General features: G+C 45.9%; 1 protein-coding gene across 3 annotated transcripts; it reads left to right on the top strand.

Annotated features, from left to right (window-relative positions):
* The first annotated feature begins 65 nt into the window (after window positions 1-65).
* Window positions 66-19,094, top strand: GMCL1 (germ cell-less 1, spermatogenesis associated). Of its 3 annotated transcripts, XM_065659090.1 has the most exons (14): window positions 66-908; window positions 1,027-1,150; window positions 2,958-3,054; window positions 4,069-4,166; window positions 4,633-4,745; window positions 5,423-5,488; window positions 5,669-5,753; window positions 5,879-5,969; window positions 6,431-6,571; window positions 10,474-10,543; window positions 15,286-15,361; window positions 16,227-16,372; window positions 16,577-16,664; window positions 17,816-19,094. In XM_065659090.1, exons 1-14 carry the CDS (start codon window positions 505-507, stop codon window positions 17,906-17,908), a joined length of 1,692 nt encoding a protein of 563 aa, XP_065515162.1. In that variant the 5' UTR covers window positions 66-504; the 3' UTR covers window positions 17,909-19,094. The 3 variants fall into 3 exon arrangements, with proteins under 3 accessions (XP_065515162.1, XP_065515163.1, XP_065515165.1); XM_065659091.1 differs by lacking the exon at window positions 6,431-6,571; XM_065659093.1 differs by lacking the exons at window positions 15,286-15,361; window positions 16,227-16,372; window positions 16,577-16,664; window positions 17,816-19,094 and adding an exon at window positions 11,704-11,889.
* Window positions 19,095-19,893: the final 799 nt, after the last annotated feature.

Raw genomic sequence — 19,893 nt, 5'->3', positions numbered from 1 at the left:
CGCTGGGGAGGTGATGGGGAAGTAACCACGGTCATCTCATTCTCAGCAACTTCCGTGCTCTGCAGGCACTTTCGTGGCCTCAGGCTGTGCTGGGACAGGTTTAGGCTGGATACTGGGAACAATTTCTTCACCAAGGGGTGGTCAGGTGTTGGAACAAGCTGGATCCATGAGCTGTGGGCAATGGGATGAGGTTCAACAAGGCAAAGGGCCGGGTCCTGCACTTGGGTCACAACAACCCCCTGCAGCGCTCCAGGCTTGGGGAATTGCGGCTGGGAACGGCTCACGGGAAAGGAGCTGATGGATGGAGCTGAGCATGAGCAGCTTGTGCCCAGGCAGCCCCCAGCATCCTGGCCTGGAGCAGCCCCGGTGCGGCAGCAGGGCCAGGGCAGGGATTGTGCCCCTGCACCGGGCACTGGGGAGGCCGCACCTCGAACCCTGTGCTCAGCTCTGGGCCCCTCACTGCAAGAGAGACATTGAGGGGCTGGAGCGGGGCCAGAGAAGGGAATGGAGCTGGTGCAGGGCCTGGAGCACAGCGGTGATGGGGAACGGCTGGGGGGTTCAGATGGAGAAGGGAAGGCTCTAACAGGGGTCAGCGGCGGCCGTGGCAGGGCCGGACCCGCTGACCCCAAGGCCTCCTCTCAGCCCGTTCCGCTCCAGGGCTGTGACAGCCCCGCCCCGCGCAGGCGCAGAGCCGCGGCGGCCGCCGAGGGCCTTGGTGGAGGCTCCGGTGCTCCTCCGCGGGCCGCGGCCATGGGCTCGGTGCTGAGCCGGGGCCTGCGGCGACACCGGGAGCTCCTCCCGCCAGCTGACGGGGAGCCCGGGGACAGCGGCGGCCGCGGCAGCAAGAGGGGCCGCGGGGACAGCGACAGCGACAGCGGGGACGAGCGGCTCCACAGCGGCCGCCGCAGGTCGGGGCTTGGGGGTAGCGGCCTGTGAGGGGGCAGCGGGCCTCGGTGAGGATCACCGCCGTGTTGGGTGCTCTGTGCTCGGTGGTGTTGATGGGTCTGCGTTTGCCGTTGTGTGCAGGAAGAAGTTCAAAAGCACGTCTGAGTACATCTACCTGACGCTGTTCTTGAACGGGGAGAACAGCGATATCAAAATCCGTGCCCTGGGAGAGGAGTGGAACTTGCACAAGATATATCTGTGCCAGGTGAGCGGCCCGCTACCCGCCGTAGAAGCTGTATAAAGGATGTCTGGGGAGCGTTAAGTGTGACTTGAGACAGTTTTGTGTCCTTTGTGTCCTGACGGGAGGTGGGAGTGAGCTGGGTCAGGCGCTGCTCCCGAGGAACAAGGGATGGGACAAGAGGAACCGGCCTCAAGCTGCACCAGGGCAGGTTTAGATGGAGCTGAGGAACAATTCCTGCCCCAGAGGGTGCTCAGGCACTGGAACAGGCTGCCCAGGGCAGGGCTGCAGGCACCGCCCCTGCGAGTGCTCACACACCCTCAGTGCCATTGGGGCAGTGGTGGCCTTGGCAGTGCTGCGTTAACGGTTGTACTGGATCTTAAAGCTCTTTTCCAACCTGGTTGATTCCATGATTCCATGATGTGTAGAACTTTGGAAAGGGCAGGAAAGGCATTTGTGTGTAGCCAAAGGTTGAGCAGGGGCAGCCAGCTCTGCATAGAACAGTGTTTGCCCAGGGGACAGCTGGCAGACACAGCTTTAGGTGTCTTTAATTGGCTTTAGTTGTGATTTTGCCTCTCCGTGCCAAAGGGAAGGTGTAAGTGGTTGGACAGCCTTGCCTGGTGCAGCATAAAGTAAGTCCGGTTGCTATTTCCACTTGTGTCTGTTATTGGAATGATGTGAGTACAGCGGAAATGTCTTTGGAGGTTAAATAACTCTCTGTGAATTACTCTGGATGAAGTGATGACTCCTCTTGTCTTGGTCTGAATGTTTCGGTGTCCCTCATCTCCCGCGTTACTGCATTGAGTTTGCTATATGATGGTAAGCATTTACTTGCTGCTCTTCCTATTGATGGCAGATCAACAGGTAGAGCCGATCCTCCAGAGATGGAGGATTTCCTTTTACTGATGCTCTTTAGTAAAACGATCATTCCTCGTGAAACTGAGGAGTTGATCTACGTGGCAAAGCTAATACAGCCTCATGAGCGTTGATTGATAAGATGGATAAGGCCCTGGCTTTGAGAGTAGGTTTGATTGTCATCATAGGTAGGGGATATGCTGAAGGTATAGAAGTATTTCCATCACTGGGTAAAATCAAAGTTGGATTGCATGTCACTTGCTGCCCTGAGGTGAAATGCTGAGGTAAGAGGTCAGGGAAGGTGGTGCTGTACAAATAGGCTTTATTGATCTCTCAGGTGAAGTTTGATGGGTGATAGCATCTCATAATGGGCACATCTGCTGCTGAGAAGGAGAATCATGACTCCTAGTAGAACAGTATGTTTCACTTCATTTGGTTGGAAACTATCTGATTCTAGTTCTACGTGCCTTACCCTTTAGAATAGAAGATCTCTCTATGTCAGTGCTGCATGTGTATGAGTCCTTGGTATGAGACTACAACCTTGTACCTTAGTTTGTATGTCTTGCATGCTTTCCTTTCCCCAGTACCCAAACTGGCATTCCCTAATGCCTGCAGGATTTGTTGTCCACCAGTAACATTAAGGACTTAGTTCTTGGACTAATTATATCCCTAATGGTGGTGTGATTCGAAGGAAAAGAGCTTATGTGGCTTTTCTGGCCCTTTAAAGCTCTTTACTTACTGTGATTACAGACATGGAGTCCAAATCTTCTATGCACGTTTTCACATTCAGAAACAGAGCAAACACAGTTCATCCTTTCTGAAGTATGTCAGAATGTTGGAGCTTGTGGAAAGTTCCCTTAATGCATTTTTGATCTGCATAAAGTTAATATTAACTGTTTTTCATTCCTTGTGCTGCTTTTAACAGCCTTAATTGGAATGAAATCTCTCACTTCAGTTCTTCTCTCATCTTCCCTCATAGTCAGGCTACTTTTCCAGCATGTTCAGTGGATCTTGGAAAGAGTCCAGCATGAACACCATAGAACTGGAGATTCCTGACCAAAATATTGATGTAGAAGGTGAGTGGGAACCTTTTATTCAAAGAAAACTCTGAAGCTAGAGGTTAAGTTGAACCTGGCAAAAACAACTGCAGATATATGCTTTATTTTTTAAGGATAACTTTGAAACTGGTAAGTAAGAAACTTGGGAGAATGAGTGCTGTGCTCATTCAGTTTTGAGCTGAACTGGGGTCACCAACAGAGTTGAATTAATTTCTGTACCTCCAAGCTGTGCGGAGCAACCACTTGTTTTGTTGTTTTGGCATCAGTGCTCTTGAGATCAGCTCTTGTGGAGACCCAGGTTTGAGGGTGAATCCCATCTTCCCCTCTGGTCTTGAAAAGCTCAATCAGGGCGAGTGGACAGAATGTTTTACTGTGATTCCAGTCACCATGGGGCAAGGAAGCAGTGTTTTTCAGAGGAGCAGCAGAGAAACTTGTAACATCATAGGAATGTCTCAATGTTCTGCTAGTGACTGGTTTCAGAGAAGGATCATGAGGTTTAACTTTATCTAGTTTTACTGCTCTCTTCGTTGCTTCGTGATGTGACTTTGTGGTTGGTTGAAGACAAGTATTTTGTTTAAGTAGTGAAAGGACAGGACAAGGGGAATGGCTTAAACCGGATAGAAGGGATAGTGAGATGTTCTTCCCTGTAAGGGTGCTGAGGTGCTGGCACAGGGTGCCCAGAGAAGCTGTGGCTGCCCCATCCCTGGCAGTGTTCAAAGCCAGGTTGGACACAGGGGCTTGGAGCAAGCTGCTCCAGTGGAAGGGGTCCCTGCCCGTGGCAGGGGGTTGGGACTAGATTATCTTAAGGTCCTTTCCAACCCAAACCAGGCTCAGATTCTGTATTTGATTGGTTAACACCAGGATTGTTTTCTGTTTCATGTGTGTTTGGGCTGGTAAAGACTCACTTTATATCTAGAGCAAATAAGATCGTAGAGAATGGGTGCACACAAGTGGTCTGGTTACATTTAAGGATGCTTTTATTTAACCTGTACTCAATGTCCTACCTTTGTTTGATGCTAGTACTCTTTTCAGCTCTACAGGTGGCTTTTGGCTCACTGTACAGAGATGAAGTGTTAATAAAACCCAGTCAAGTAGTTGCAGTTTCAGCAGCAGCCTGCATGCTGCAGCTGGTAAGTGATAAATATGCAACATTTTAATGCTTGTTTCTCAGATAAACAGTTGATAATGCACTTGGACGTGTGTACTGCTTCACCCAGAGAAATGAATCATCTTTTCAGACCAAGTAGGGGAAAAACCCCAAACATAATGCAGCGGTTTGATTACAAATGCTGTGACAAAGATCCTGTTGTAATATTAAGTGCTGCTCTGGGAGTCATATCTAGCAGTAGATTAAAACATGTTTTAACAGCTCATTTGTTCTGCCCTGAAGGTGTTCATTAAGCTTGTCTTTCACATGATGTATTCTTGAGAAAAATCTCTATTTCTGAGGAATGTTGGCTTAATATTTTGGATACTGGTCCTTGTAGCGTGTGTGACTTTGGTAACTGTTGAGGCATGGAAATCTGTATGAACTGACCAATCTTTGACACTTCCTGTTGGGAAATGTAAACTTTGCATTGTTTTTCTTCCCCGCAGGATGGCTTAATCCAGCAGTGTGGTGAAACAATGAAGGAAACCATTAATGCCAAAACTGTGTGTGGTTATTATAAGGCAGCAGAGACATACGGCTTGGACTCGGTGAAGAAAAAGTAAGGCTTGATTTCTCCAAGCTGCTTTGTCCATTGCTGTTTTAAAGTGTGAATTTACAATCAGTAGGATAACACCCAAGTTAATTGTTATTGGTTTAAAGCTCTCTGACTTGGGCTCTGCTTGTCCTACATGGTTTTCCAGTTTCTCCTAGGATAAATAACCTTAAAATTGGTGTAGATGAGCATAGATGGATTGGCTTTCGCTGTGAATAAATGGATTACTGAAGTATATTAGGCTTCAGTGTAAGACTGAAATAATGCGTCTGATCATTGACTGTTCTATCACAAAGCTGCTTTAACATGCAGAACTTAAGCTTAGCTCTGTTTAAATAGGGTGGATAATTACACACTGGGGAGCAGAATGCTGAGGTCAGTCCTAACTGCTTCCTTCTGCTGTGAATTACTATGCTCTCAGAGCTTTTTGTGCCATTATCAGGACTTCGAATTTAGCTTGCTTTCTACCCTGAGAGAAACTAAATGCAACTTTGAGAGTTTTAGAAAAAGTTGGAAAAATTGATGGTAAACTTCATGGGTTTTAAACACTTTGTCATGTTTTTATGCCCTCCTGCCTGGGGATTATGTGGTACATAACCAGGCTGCGTGAGCCTGAGCAGCTCTTGCAGGAATGTTGACATGTAATTAAAAATGCAGGTCTTAACTCCTTCTTTTTAATGTAGGTGCCTTGAATGGCTCTTGAATAACATGATGATTCACCAGAGTGTGGAACTCTTCAAAGGAATCAGGTATTGAGGCTTCAGTTAACTTGCAGTCATGAAGTACAATTCCTTCCAAAGTATACAGCTCACTACAAATAACTTCTTAGGCCGTTGGTGGTTGCTTGTCACCTAGCTAGCTTGCTTGGTTTTGTCTAGATTGTCTCATAGAACTCTGATGATTTTATGATCTTATTTGCTTGTTTTCAGCATAAACCTCATGAAACAGCTGATCAGCTCTTCAAACCTCTTTGTAATGCAGGTGGAGATGGATGTGTACACCATGCTCAAAAAGGTACTGTGCAAAGTGTCAGAATCTTTGTAGGAATGAATGCATGATGAAAATGTCCCTTTAATACCACATGTGTTCCTTACTTGAGAACTTCAATTCGCTCACTAGAGGCTGTTTATTTTACCTAGTGGATGTTCCTTCAGCTCGTGCCTTCTTGGAATGGGTCTTTGAAGCATCTCTTAGGCGAAGCCGATGCCTGGTTTGCTGAGCGTAGGAAAGGTAGGAGTAATTGCCATGGCCTTGGACTGGGGAATATGTGGGTTAGGAGTGAAATACATCTTCCTCCACTTGCAGGCTTTCTCTGTTTTCTCTGGGAAGGCTTGTCCCTGCCAGCACTGCCCAGCATCAGATTCTCAACAGCAGTAGCTTTTTCACTGCTTTGTCCACGTTTTCACGTGAGCAGAGATAGTCACTGGTTTTGCTTTGTTGCTCTTGCTGTTGTTCCATTAGGTTAACCTTTTGTTGCCTTCTCACTAGAAGGCACTAATGGAATTCAGAAAGGGAAAAGTTTGCTTTAACATTGCTGAAAGGATTTGGATGCAAGTGGTTTCATCATTTCAGCTGCAGAAAGTGGTTTGCCTGCCCGGAATAACTTTTCTCTGTTCAATGGCTTAAAACTCAATCTCAAATACAAATGGGGTCTGGAAAACAAATTGTAATACAGGTGCTGTGTCTTGCAGACTTTGACAATGACATTGCATTCCTGGAATCAGAAGAGGGGAATCAGTTCCTGTCAGTGTTCACACACTTGAGGTTACAGCATATCATCAGTGACTTGGCATCGGCCAGAATTCTTGAGAGAGATTCCCTCATACCCTCAGGTGAGTGAATGCTGGGCACTGGTGAGGCCGCACCTCGAATCCTGGGTTCAGCCCTGAGCCCCTCACTACGAGAGAGACATTGAGGGGCTGGAGCAGGGCCAGAGAAGGGAATGGAGCTGGTGCAGGGCCTGGAGCACAGCGGTGATGGGGAACGGCTGGGGGACCTGGGGGGTTCAGATGGAGAAGAGAAGGCTCAGGGGGAACCTGATCGCTCCCTACAAGTGCCTGACAGGAGGATGGAGCCAGGAGGGCTCTGCTCCCAAGGAACAAGGGATGGGACAAGAGGAACCGGCCTCAAGCTGCACCAGGGCAGGTTTAGATGGAGCTGAGGAACAATTCCTTCCCCAGAGGGTGCTCAGGCATTGGAACAGGCTGCCCAGGGCAGGGCTGCAGGCACCGTCCCTGCAAGTGTTCGCACATCGTGGAGACGAGGGCTCAATGCCATGGGTCAGTGGTGGCCTTGGCAGTGCTGGGTTAATGGTTGGACTTGATCTTAAACATCTTTTCCAACTTAAAGGAGCCTATAAATGTCATTTCACTCTGTTATAGATTACTGCCATTAACATCTTATTATCACTGAACAATAAAGGGCCTCATTCTCAGCTGGCTGCTGAAGTCTGAGTTCACAGAGCAGCTTTGTTCTCTGCTCAGAAGCTGTGTAAGCCCAGCTGCTGAGAGATGAGTAAGTCTGGAAGTGAGTTACCAAATTGGTCTCTCACTTGAAAATGTTTTCCCACTATCATTCATGTCTTTTACCATGGAAACCTGCCCTTTTTTCTCTATCTGTTTTGGGGTTTCTGTGGGCTTGGGTTTTTTCCCCTCCCCTCCCCTGAGTTAGCTGTGCTCCATGTAACAGTGTTTGGACTTATTGTGTTCTGCCTTTGAATATGGTTCCTGGTATCCTTGCTCCATATTTCCCTCTGTTCATTGTTCCTATATCATAGTTGAATCTTAGCACTGAATTTTGCCTCTTAACTCTGACAGGTTTTGTTCCTGGCTCTCATGTACTTTGGTTGACTTTAAGCACATCTGTCCGCACTATAACTGTCCATTCATCTGTGTCTCAGTGATGTCTCCTTATAGGTGCAATTCCCAAATGTCAACTAAGACTGCTTTTATTAGCTGTTTATCATTCTTGACGTCTGTGTTCTTGTCCATACTTGTAGCCTTGGGGTGTCCCTTTGGCCATACATTAATGCTTAACCTATCTTTGAGTTCCACTGCTGTCTCCTTGTAAAATGAAAACAGTTTTTCTTCATCTCATACTGGCTTTTTCCTTCGTGCTGCCATGGATGTCAACACAATGGTGATACAATGCCAAACCAGACTTGTCAGGGTGTTTCTTGTGAAGCTTGCTCAGGTTGTTAGATGGTGTTGAAACACTTTCCTTACCGTTAAGATAACACAGTGAGCATCACAGATTTGCCTTTCTTGTACTGCTGTATCCTGTCTCTGCTAGAAATAATGGTTTAGTTGCTCTTTGGAGATGAATGAATAACCTGAAGCAGCTCTTTCTCACACTTTAAAGCTGAATTGTAGCTCTTGATGATGGGGATAAGATCCTTTCCTCACTAGAAATGTCTTCTGAGTGAAAGGGAACAATTTCTGCTGCTTAAATGTACTGGTTTTCCATGCTCTGGTTTAAATTAAGACCTTAACGGATGGAGAAGAGAATCTTCTCCACTATTTCTGACACAGTGAAGTGCAAAGGAACTGGGTTATTCTATGCTCAAAATGTCTGTTGAAATGCCTTCTCTGAACAGTAGGTGGAGGCCGAGCATTAGACACCGCATCCAGCCCGGGCGCAGTGTGTGTGAGCAGCCTGCTCCATTATTGCCAGTAGATGGAGCAGGTTTTGACCTCAAGCAAGTGATAGCATCTGAGATGATGCCTTAAAATCCCGGCAGAACAGATCTGATTTTTGCTGTGTTGTATTTTACATGCTTAAGTGATGTATCAACTAAATACAATCCACCTTACTTAAGATTTATATTGGTACGGATCATAATCAAAGTGCAAATGCATCTTCATTCTGTAATAAACCAGAAGATAACTTGGTGGAAATGACTCTTTTAGATCCTGATTTACTGATAACACAGGAGAATTGTGGATTGTTTCCTGTTGAGGAGGAGATCATGTTGAATAGTTGAAGGAAATGGTGTAATTATTCATGTCTTCTATACCCTGTATGTACACAGGACCTGTGTTCGTGTTTGAATAGGAAAGATGTAAGAGACAGAAATGTGTCTGTCTGAAAGCCAAGTGTGTGTTGTTCTGTTTTACTTGGTAACTTCTGAACATTTCCTAAGCAGTATTTTCTCTCTTAATGTCTGCAAATTAACAGTTGAAATGTGCTGCATGAAATAGAAATAGAGAAGATGCTTTATCCTCCATTCTCTATTCTTTACCTGTGTAGTTTTCCTTAATTCATTTTTATACTTGTGCTTTGGTTAATTCCCATTTTGGCCCTATCACAGTCTGAATCTTAGCTCTAGAGTCAGTTGTCAAGTTTGCATCTGGGTCTTCTAAGACAATCTCACTTCTTCTCCCTTCTATCATATTCATCAACAACCTCTTGTTTTCATGGGAACTGTGGTTCTCACTGTTCCTCTCATCCATTCCTCCATAGAGTTTGTTCTGGAACGTGACCTTGCATACTTGCCCCCTTGCTTGACCAAGAAGAACGTGCTGTGCTTTTGGTTGCCTGTCATCCCTTTTGTGTAACTGACTTTAAGTTATGAGGTTTTGTTCCGCTTTATCTCTTGGTTGCAACTGTTACATTAATACAGCCAATAAAATCTTCCTGGTGCTGTCAGAGGAAGATGTGATTTATCTTTATTCCTGGTAGGAGACAATTTCTGCTTGTTTTTACCATATCCATTGTAAGTCGCTGTTTCCTTTTCTTTGATTCTGTTTTCTTCTTGTTTAACTCGTGCAGAATTCTGCTGAGGATTCAGAAAACAGCATCTTTTCCCAAGGGCTTTTAACAAGCTCCTTGGCTTAACAGAGCTTTGCTCACCAAGAAGATGTGTTGGGCTGCATCACTTCTGCCAATCGTGAATGCTTGATCAGATGAATACAGGGCTGAGTTATTTCGTGTTAGCTGTTTGTATGTTTTATCATGGAATCATAGGCTCAGCCAGGTTGGAAAAGAGCTTTAAGCTCATCAAGTTCAACTGTTCCCCAGCACTGCCAAGGCCACCACTAACCCATGGCACTGAGGGCCTCATCTACACAGTTCCTTGGGGAGCAGAGCCCAGCCCCCTCCTGGCTCCATCCTCCTGTCAGGCACTTGTAGGGAGCGATCAGGTCCCCCCTGAGCCTTCTCTTCTCCAGACTGAACCCCCCAGGTCCCGCAGCCGTTCCCCATCACCGCTGTGCTCCAGGCCCTGCACCAGCTCCACTTCATTCTCTGGCCCCGCTCCAGCCCCTCAATGTCTCTCTTGTAGTGAGGGGCCCAGAGCTGAACACAGGGTTTGAGGTGCGGCCTCACCAGTGCCCAGTGCAGGGGCACAACCACTGCCCTGGCTCTGCTGCCGCACTGGGGCTGCTCCAGGCCAGGATGCTGGGGGCTGCCTGGGCACAAGCTGCTCATGCTCAGCTCCATCAGTCAGCACCCCCAGCTCCTTTTCCATGAGCAGTTTTTCAGTTGCTCTTCCCCAGGCTTGGAGCATTGCATGGGGCTGTTTTGACCCAAGTGCAGGACCTGGCACTTGGCCTTCTTGAACCTCATATCAATAACACAAGTGTGTTACCAGGTGGTGGGTTTGCACTGGTTAATAAGTGTAACCTTATTATCTCACTGTGATTTTATTTCTCCATTTAACTGTTCATGAATGTCCCATTCCCAGCTCCAGAGACAACACCAAGCTTATTTATCCTATTATTGTTTTTAATTTTAGAATGGCTGTCCCCTGTTTACAAACAGCTGTGGTTTGCCATGCTCAGAGTAGAACAAGAGAATGATATTGGGTAGGTATATTACAGGCTTTCCTTTATTTATTTCTTTCTTAAATTAGAAACCTTCCTCTCCTATCAAATCTGACATGCTTAACTTCTGGAGATTAAGAAGAGCAGGGGAAAGGGGACTTCAGTGGTTTTAAACTCTGTTGCTCTTTGTGGAGCTCTGTGTTCCCTTGGGCTGGCTGATCTCCTTTCCTTTTAATAGTAGAACTCTGGAAAACTTGAGTAATGCAACCAGAGGTAAATGCTGGGAGGGATCTTCTGTATTGTCTTTTATGTTGGTTGCCTTGAAATACATGTCAAGGTTGTGAAGCAGTACTTCAGCCTTCCATGTTAAGGATGACTTTAGAAGTACTGCAGACAGAGAAGCCTCTTCTGTCCTGCTTCCTTCCTCCCTGGGCTGGGTGGACAAGAGGTTGTGGTGCAACGTAACTGTACTGGTGTAGAAGGCAATGTGTCATTTTTGGTTTAGGCAGGGATAACTCTACACTAACCTTTGCTCTGCCTCTCCCAGGCAGCGAGCAAGGGCCCAGCACCCAGCAGGGCTTGGCACCCTGGGACCTCTTTGCCTTGTTCCCTTCTAATATCACAGCCTTTTGCCCAGCCAGTGTTTAAGTTTGATACCACTCTGCACTGTCAGTGGCTCCAGCTTGTCCCAGCCACTGCATCCTTTGCCACTGCTAAGATGCTGCTCTCTCTCTAATCCTCCTATTTTACACCCCAACTTTCCTCCTTCCTAAACCAGATGCTGCATCATGGTGACATTGCATTGCCATTGAGGAAAATTCCATGGTGGCATTGCCATTGAGGAAAATTCCATGGTGCCATTGCCATTGAGGAAAATTCCATGGTGGCATTGCCGTTGAGGAAAATTCCATGGTGCCATTGCCATTGCCATTAAGGAAAATTCCATGGTGGCATTGCCATTAAGGAGTTTCCATGGCAGCTGTGAGCACACATGTCCTTTCTGTGTCCTTTCACAGATGTGCATGGAGCTGTGCTTTTTGTGACACCCTCACTGGTGTCTGTGTGTGTAAATGTGAGCCTGTGCCCCCCAGAAGTGGTGGTGGCTTGGGCAGCAAGGCGCGGTGATGATGTTACATGTGTGCATGTGATCGCGAACTGTTTGCCTTCCTTCTGCTTCATTTCTGTGTCTTGCATTGAGCCAGGTCCCGTGATCTCTTACAAAATACCGAAACTATGGCGAGATGCAGCTGGGGGAGTGTTTCCTGCCTTTGTCTTCTCTTCCTAGTTCTTAGTGTGCTTTGTGGACGAGGAACCTCACGTCAGGAAGCTGCAAAATGTTTGTTATCTTGCAAAAAACAATAAACCAACATCTTTATGTTCTGCCATCACTTCTGTTAGCCCAGCATTTGCTGCTCTGAAGATCAGACTGGTTTGGGTTGGAAGGGAGCTTAAAGCTCATCCAGCTCCAACCCCTGCCACGGGCAGGGACCCCTTCCACCGGAGCAGCTTGCTCCAAGCCCCTGTGTCCAACCTGGCCTTGAGCACTGCCAGGGATGGGGCAGCCACAGCTTCTCTGGGCACCTTGTGCCAGTGCCTCAGCACCCTCACAGGGAAGAGCTTCTGCCTAAGAGCTCAGCTCAGTCTCCCCTAAAGCCATTCCCCTTGGCCTGTCCCTACAGGCCCTTGTCCCAAGCCCCTCTCCAGGTTTCCTGCAGCCCCTTTAGGCACTGGAGCTGCTCTGAGGTCTGCCCTTCAGGAGCCTTCTCTTCTCCAGGCTGCCACTTGTCTGGCAAGTTGCCCTTCTCTGGACCTGCTCCAGCACCTCAGTATCTATCTTGTAGGGAGGGGCCCCGAAAAGGATCCTAAAGATCCAGCTCCTAAAGATCCATGTCGGGTGGTCACAGTTTGTTTCTGATACTACTGTTTTCTTGGGAAGACTTTGCTTGTAATGCTGTTGTTGATGGATTTAGCAGTAGGCGATTGGACATTGTGGGTTACTGCTAGCTCATATGGGAACCACAGTTAACATGGAAGTGAGGATTAGCATAGTCATCAAAGTTGCTTTTGCTTGTCCAGTTTTCTCTTTTGCAATATGGGATTTTCTTTATGTTTAAGACAGCTAAATCTGAAAATATTAGCTAGAGAAGGTTGTACTTAACAATAGACTGCGTTTGCCCAAACCTCTTATTCTGGCCTTCATTGCAAGGGCTTTCCTCAATAGCAATGGTAACAAGTGGGAGGGATATAGTGTTTCTTCTCAGTATGTCTTTGCTTCTGACTTCAGTAGTTTGCAAACTTACTGGTTCAAGGTGACATGCAGGTTACTGTTTGTTTAACAGTCGATAAGGGGTTGTCTTGGGACATGGTGTTCTCTGGAGTTGCACAGGAGGTGGTGGGAGTGCAGGCACGTGTGTGTGTAGCACTTCTCTGTAGCTATGCGCAGCTCGGCTCTAATGTGCCTAGTCCATAGCATGCAATCTCTTATTGAGGTCCCGAGATCCCTTCTCTGTATTCTGCCAAGCTGCAGTGCCACCCTGCAGCAGGATGCTGCTGGTTCCTCACTTGTGTCTTAGAAGGGAAGGCTTGAACTGTTCCATTGTATTAAAGCAAATACTTTGGGCATTTGACCAACCTGTGGTTGAAAGAAATGAGGTTTTATTAGACCATGCTGTTATCCAGATCTGCTGCCCTATCTCTTGTATTTACTGCCTCTTGGTTATCTTAACGCATTTTTCCCCTTAGAGATAAGGATGCAGACTTGGTAAGCTGAACAGGACGTGAAGTCTGGCTCCCAGCAAGCTGGAGTAAGCTCTGTTCTCACATCCCACCCTGGTGCACAGCATCATTGTACCTGCTTGTTCTAGGACTGCCAACAGGGAAATCAACGTTGCTTTGAAATGTGCAGTGGGGTTTCCTCTTTGATAACTGTAGAGAGGAAAAGCAAACGTTTCTCTCCTCCTTCATGTAGTTTGCATTTAAAAGGACTAAACATTTTATAGCTCTTCAGAATCGGAGAAGGTTTTAGTGTGACACTGGAGGTTTTGGCTTTGGGCTGCAGCTGCTCAAGGTTTACTTGATGTGCTCAAGTGGATCTGTCTGTTTTCGTAACTAAGCATCTGTACCAGATGCCAGACAGATCTTTCAAGGCCATGACTCGGTTCTGTAATAGGCATTTTGGCAGTGTTTAAGAATGGCATAGAATCACTTGCCTGTTCACTAAGCATATGGTAGGCCAGTGGAAGTGGCTAGAGCTGGAAATCCTGTATCTTCTGAGGCTTCTCAAGGGATTGAGTGAGGGGAATGCTGCTGTCTGGCTGAGCATTATCTACTGATGCTTCTGAAAGTTGGGACTCAACAGAAATATCACCATTTATCACCATTGCTGCATTTAGGCTACATAACCAGTTCAACTAGAAGATGTGGAAGGAGCAGACAGGAGGTTTTGGGATGAATTTGGTTAGCATGATTTGCTTAACTTCATACAATCCTTCATCTTCCAGGATTGGTTTGTACAGAAGCAGGGGGTGAAAAGACTCCAGACTGCGTTTGTAAAAGCTGTAGCTACAAGTGTGATGTGTGTACAGCAGGAAGAGAAGAGCTGCTGCTCCTTCTTGCTTCTCTAGCTTGAAGTGTATTGTTTGATATTGCAGGTTTGTAGTTTAATGTGGGGGGGATGTTGCCTTTCATTGTGAATTATAATACTCATTTTAAGTGTTCATCCTCAGTGTAACGTAAAGGCTTTCTGGCAGTAGTTGCTTCTTTGGTTGCTGATGTAATCCTGTCTAAAGTGAAGTGAGCAACTGGAAAAGTGGGGCTGATTTGACTTACACTGGCTCTGCAAGGCTTTGCTACACCTTGAAACGCCGCTGGCAAGTCGGGTGAAACAAGCTCATATTGATAGAGGATGACAGAACCAAGAGGCTTGTGGCACTTTGTGATCCTTGGGTGTAAACTTCGTTTAGACAAGTTGCATAACCAGGTACTTGAGAAATCATCTGCCTTCATGCTGCTGTTCTGCATCGGTTCCTTGGCTGCAGCACTCTCATGTCTGCACCTAGTAACTACGAGGTACAAGCTGTACCTGCTGTGTTTAAAAAGGACTTGGTTTGGGGCTTGGATTATGGATTTCATTGCAACAGCTATTGTTTTCTTATCTGGAAAGGTTCTTCTGTAAAACTCCTGCCTCTCACAGCTTCTCAGTTGTTGGAGTTGTTCAGCATGGAGAAGACTCCAGGGAAACCCTGTTGTGGCCTTTCAGTTCTTAAAAGATGGGAAAGGACTTTTTTGTTGTGACAGGATGAGGTGCGATGGTTTTAAACTAAAAGAGGGGGATTCAGGCTGGATGTGAGAAAGAAATTCTTTACAATGAGGGTGTTAAAACACTGGCACAGGTTGCCCAGAGAGGTGGTGGATGCCCCATCCCTGGAGGCATTGAAGAAGACCAGGCTGGATGTGGTTCTGCGCACCATGATGTAGTTGAAGATGTCCCTGCTCATTGCAGGCAGTTGGATGAGCTTTGAAGATCCCTTCCAACCCAAACTGTTCTGTGATTCTCCCTGAGGTGTCACAACCTGGTTTATAGGGCAGTTTTGTAGAGCAGTTGGGTGTTCATGGGACAATTTGGCTTGGAAGGGATCCTAAAAGGTTGCCTGGTCTAACCTCTACCCAGAGAAGGGTCAGTTGTATGGTCAGACCAGTTTGCTCAGGTCTGTTCACCTTTCCCACGTTGAAATTCCATCCAAAGCTGTTCAAGTGTCCTTAAAGATGCCCTTTTCTTTTTGTAGGCCTCAAGAAATAAATAAAGAGGAGCTGGAAGGAAACAGCATGAGGTGTGGCCGAAAGCTTGCCGAGGATGGTGATGTAAGTGTGGCACGTGGCTAACTGAGCACCACTTACGTGGCTTGGGCATGTTGGCTGTTTTCAAAACATGTTGCTCTTAATTGTCAAACTGCATCAAAAAGATGTGGTGGAGATGATACGTGCAAGAAATGAGTTTGTTCTCCCTGAAAGGATGAAAGAACTTTGCTGTCTTTGTGATGAATAAGGAATTAGTGGTTTAATTGTGCTCTTAGGCTGCAAGCAAGGCCATGTTTTGGGAAGACTTTAGGGTGTGAAAGGAGGGAATGGAGGCATGACTTGTTATTTGAGACTTGTAAAATACAGAGTTAAAATGTAGCTCTGATCCCTGATGAAAAAGACATTTTTAGCTGGAAAATGAAGTTTTCTAGATAAAAATGTGTAAAAGTCACAGCCAGAAGCCCTGTGTGTTCCATATCCATATGTATGTGCCTTTAGGTGATAGGGCCTGTGAAAAACCCCAAATTTTTTCCCTACTGAAGTTGCTTAACCTAAGGATTTTGTACTCCAACGAGTGCTTTAGGCATGAATAAGACCTGTAGTTAGGTGCTGCTCAGAACTCACAGAATAGTAGAATGGTTTGGGTTGGAAGGGACCTTAAAGCTCCTCCAGCTCCAACCCCTGCCACGGGCAGGTACCCCTTCCACTGGAGCAGCTTGCTCCAAGCCCCTGTGTCCAACCTGGCCTTGAGCACTGCCAGGGATGGGGCAGCCACAGCTTCTCTGGGCACCCTGTGCCAGCGCCTCAGCACCCTCACAGGGAAGAACTTGTGCCTTGGATTTTCTGTTGGAGAAGTGGTGCTTATCATTCGTGTTGTAGCCAATACTCAGACTGGTTTGTTTGGGTTTCTTTCTCTTCTTTTCTCCAGTACTGCTGGCGCTGGACTGGGTTCAACTTTGGCTTTGACCTCCTTGTGACTTACACAAATAGTTGCATCACCTTTAAGCGGAATACACTGAGTCAGCCATGCAGTGGATCAGTCAGTCTGCAGCCTCGGAGAAGCATAGCCTTCAGGTAAGCAGTAGCCAAGAAGCAGACCCTGTGTGTATGCCAGAATGTCTTAAGCATAACGAAGTTTTCCATCTGTGCTTGCAGTTTTGCTGCCTCCAAGTCAGTTAGGATTGAAAATGGTATTCTGTCTCCTTGGGAGAAACTCTTGGTGCTGGAAAAACTAAGTTATGGGAGACTTAAGTAATTTACCTGTTGTTACATCCCTAGGTTACATCTCGCCTCTTTCGACAGCACCGGAAGAGTTACTCGCAGTATAACAACAGGGTATCAGATCCTGAGCTTTGAGAAGGACCAGGTATGTTTGTGTGTTTTAGAGCTGTTGAACTTGAACTGTGGAGTCCAAAGCATGACAAAAATGCTGAGAAATCCACGAGGCTTTTGAAGAGCTGTTGTTGCTTATGTGGAATTTCAGGTATTCCTTTTATAGGTAGTGGATATGAAGCTGATTTGTGAAGTGTAACTAGAGTACGATAGCATGGGTTTCATTATTGATAATGATAGTCCCATGCAGCTGCTGAAGCTATCTGCTGCCAGTGTAGTGTTCTGCTGTGCTATTCCTTGCTTTCCCAGACTTCCAGCACTGAGTAATATGCCCATCAGACTCCTGCTTACTTAGAGGTGAATTTGGAGTTTGAAGACTCTCTTGTATTGGAAACTGAAGAGTTAAAAGAGTGTCTGCATATTGTTCAAGGCTGGCATTTATTGATTAATTAATTACTATTACAAAAATGAGATGAGAGCCTGTTACGTCAGCATTATTCTCAGACTAAAGCCAAAACACAGCACTTTAGGAAGAAAATTAACTCTATCACAGCCAAAAGCAGGACAAAGCCTCAGAGAAGAGTTTTCTTAAGAGAACTTGACCTTTTCTGCCCATCGGTGACAGCAGAATTCTATAAGGGATGTGAAAGACTTCATCATCAAGTCTCATAAATCCTCATCAGCAGTGGTAAATACATCATGAGTACCCAGAAAACTTCTCCTTGAAGCTTTATCCTACACTAGGGATGGCACGCACAGTTTTGCTACCCCAAACCCAGTTTCTAGGGTAAAACCCAACATTTCCTATCAAAAAGCTGTAACTTGCTTTAAAGTACATACTGCTCTGGGTTGCCTGGGTGGTTAAAGCTCTGGAAACTGATAAGAGGCAGAAAAGTCTCCAGTGTGCTTGAAGGGAAAGTTTGCTCAGCCATTTCGTATGCTTCTTATCTTGGGTGCAGCACTGGGTCAGAGGTTTATAAGCATGTTGAGAGTATCTTATCAGTGTTAATAACATAAAACATCTGCTGAAGGTGAATTACTGTCTTGGGTGATTTTTTTATCTTCTTTTTATTGTGTAGTTCATTAAAATATATGGAATATTGTCATCAATCTGGTTTTCTTTTTGATGTACTTCTCTCTAAGAGCATCACTTACTGTGCACATTCCCCTGTGTTTGCTTTGCAGGAGGAGGTAGTGATGTATTTGGACAGTAGACTCCTGATCTTCCCAGTCTATATCTGCTGTAACTTCTTGTACACATCACCAGAGAAGCAGTGAGGCACTGCCAGATCATTTGGGAGACCTCTTTGGTGGAATCCAGTAGCACTTCTCTAACTCTGCATGCCTGCTTCCCGTTAAACACCCTGCTGACGCACAAAGCTTGGCACCAACAAAGGCCTTACACTGTGGCAAAGATACATGGCCTTAGTATCCTCCTGTGCACTTCTGAAGAGCAGAAATTAGATAGGACCAAAACTAGTTCTCCCGTTCTTTTTTATTTATTTCTCTTCTGCATCTTCGAACAGGAGCCATTCCAGGTTTAAGGAATGTTACACTTCAGGCAAAAACTGAGCCAAATTGGAACTAGGGAATTTGTGTGAATGTCATCTTTAAATGGACCTGTTAAATCCTGAGCTCACATTGTAGGATGTGTAGGGTTTGTTACCATGTTTTGGCGGGATTTAATACCAGATCCATGTTACTTCCTTTTGTGCTCCTTTTCCATTAGGGTCAACCACGTCTGTCTTAAGTGTTGCCTGTACCTTCTGTTAGTTATTTAACTGTAGAGATTCTCAGTCTTTGGTTTTAAGCCTTTATTGCCTCTCATCCACATATATTTTTCTTGTTCTTGGGCTTCTTTTTAACATTGCAGCATATATTTCATTTTTTTAGCATGTAAATTTGCTATTGAGGATGTTCATAAGTGATTTGTTTTCCATGGACTGAAAACACTCTAATGTACTAAGCAGCATTTGAGTCTCAAGCAGCAGCTTACTCTGCTCACACAAACCAAGTACCAGTGTTTAAACGTTGCTTTTTGTGACTTGTTTTAACTGTTCTATTGGGATTACACCCTGGTTTAGCTCAGGAACCTGTGACCTTTGAGTGCCTTGGAGTTGTAAGTGTTAACCCAAACCTCACTTCACTTGAGCACGGTCACAGCATCCAAAGGAGGAGCTGGGAAGAAGGGATTCCTTCTGAGTTTTGATGAATGAGTCAAGTGTCAGAGGTACACTGTATCCTTGCTTTTTATGTGTTGAGTTTTATGTTTCTCTGTTGCAGTTTTGAATTCCTATCAACAGGATTTTTGGATTCAAAGGGAGAATTTTACCTCTTTAGTAGGCTTTTTTTTTTTTAATGTCAGAAAAGCAGAAACCCATTTGTACTTTTATAACAAGGATAAAAACGTGTTAGGCAAGATGGAAAAATGGGGCAACTTGTCAATAAAGAATTTCAAGTGGAATGCTCCCCCATGTCTACCCTTTTCTGCCATGACTAGCTTTTCCTATTGGATTCAGCCCTCGGATGCATCTCTGTATAATCTTGCCTTGTGTCATAGTTCAGAAGCAGGAAGCAAAAGGATGTTAAGGCATTTACCTGCTGTAGCATCAAACTTGGTACTTAGATACTTTAGTAAGCAGTTTTCTTGGGTTTAACTAGAAATACCAAGTCTTTAAAGCCAAGTCATGGGTTGAGTGGAAAGGAGTTTGCGCTGCTGGTTAATGGCAGAAATGGTACCTAAAACCCAGGTTGGTTTTAGAAACTCTGGTTTTTGTGTAATATAAAGGTTGAAATTTAAGCTTTGGTGGTGGGTTGTGCTCCACAGGGCTCCTGCTTTGTGCACAGGGCTCAGCACCACCCATTTCGGTCCAGATCCTGAGCTGCCTTTGCACTTTGCTGGCTCCCAGGGACAAGCCATTGCTGTGTGTGAACACATCTGGCCAACACATCTGCCCTGCAGCTGGGGAACCATCACCCTGTGGGGGAGTGAGGATGTGGAATGTGGAGCAAGAGCTTCCATGAAACTCATCTTGGTATTGTTTCTCAGATATGAATGAGTGTCCTGATCCTACCTGCACCCTCCCTCACCCTCCTGGTTGTGGAGGGACTGTCAGTGCAAGGGAACAAATCCCTTCCAAGCTTCAGTCCAGCGGGCAGGATGAGGGGTTTGGGATGAGGCAGTGGTGAAGGTGCCCTTCCTCAGGGGTAGCTAAGGAGGGAGAGGAGCCCAGAAACCAAAACACATCACAACTTACCCCAGA

This window comes from Lathamus discolor, chromosome 22 (assembly GCF_037157495.1).
Source record: "Lathamus discolor isolate bLatDis1 chromosome 22, bLatDis1.hap1, whole genome shotgun sequence".
NCBI classification, from domain to species: Eukaryota; Metazoa; Chordata; class Aves; order Psittaciformes; family Psittacidae; genus Lathamus; species Lathamus discolor.
Note: the sequence above shows the minus strand (reverse complement) of the source record. Positions and strands in the feature narration are given on the sequence as shown.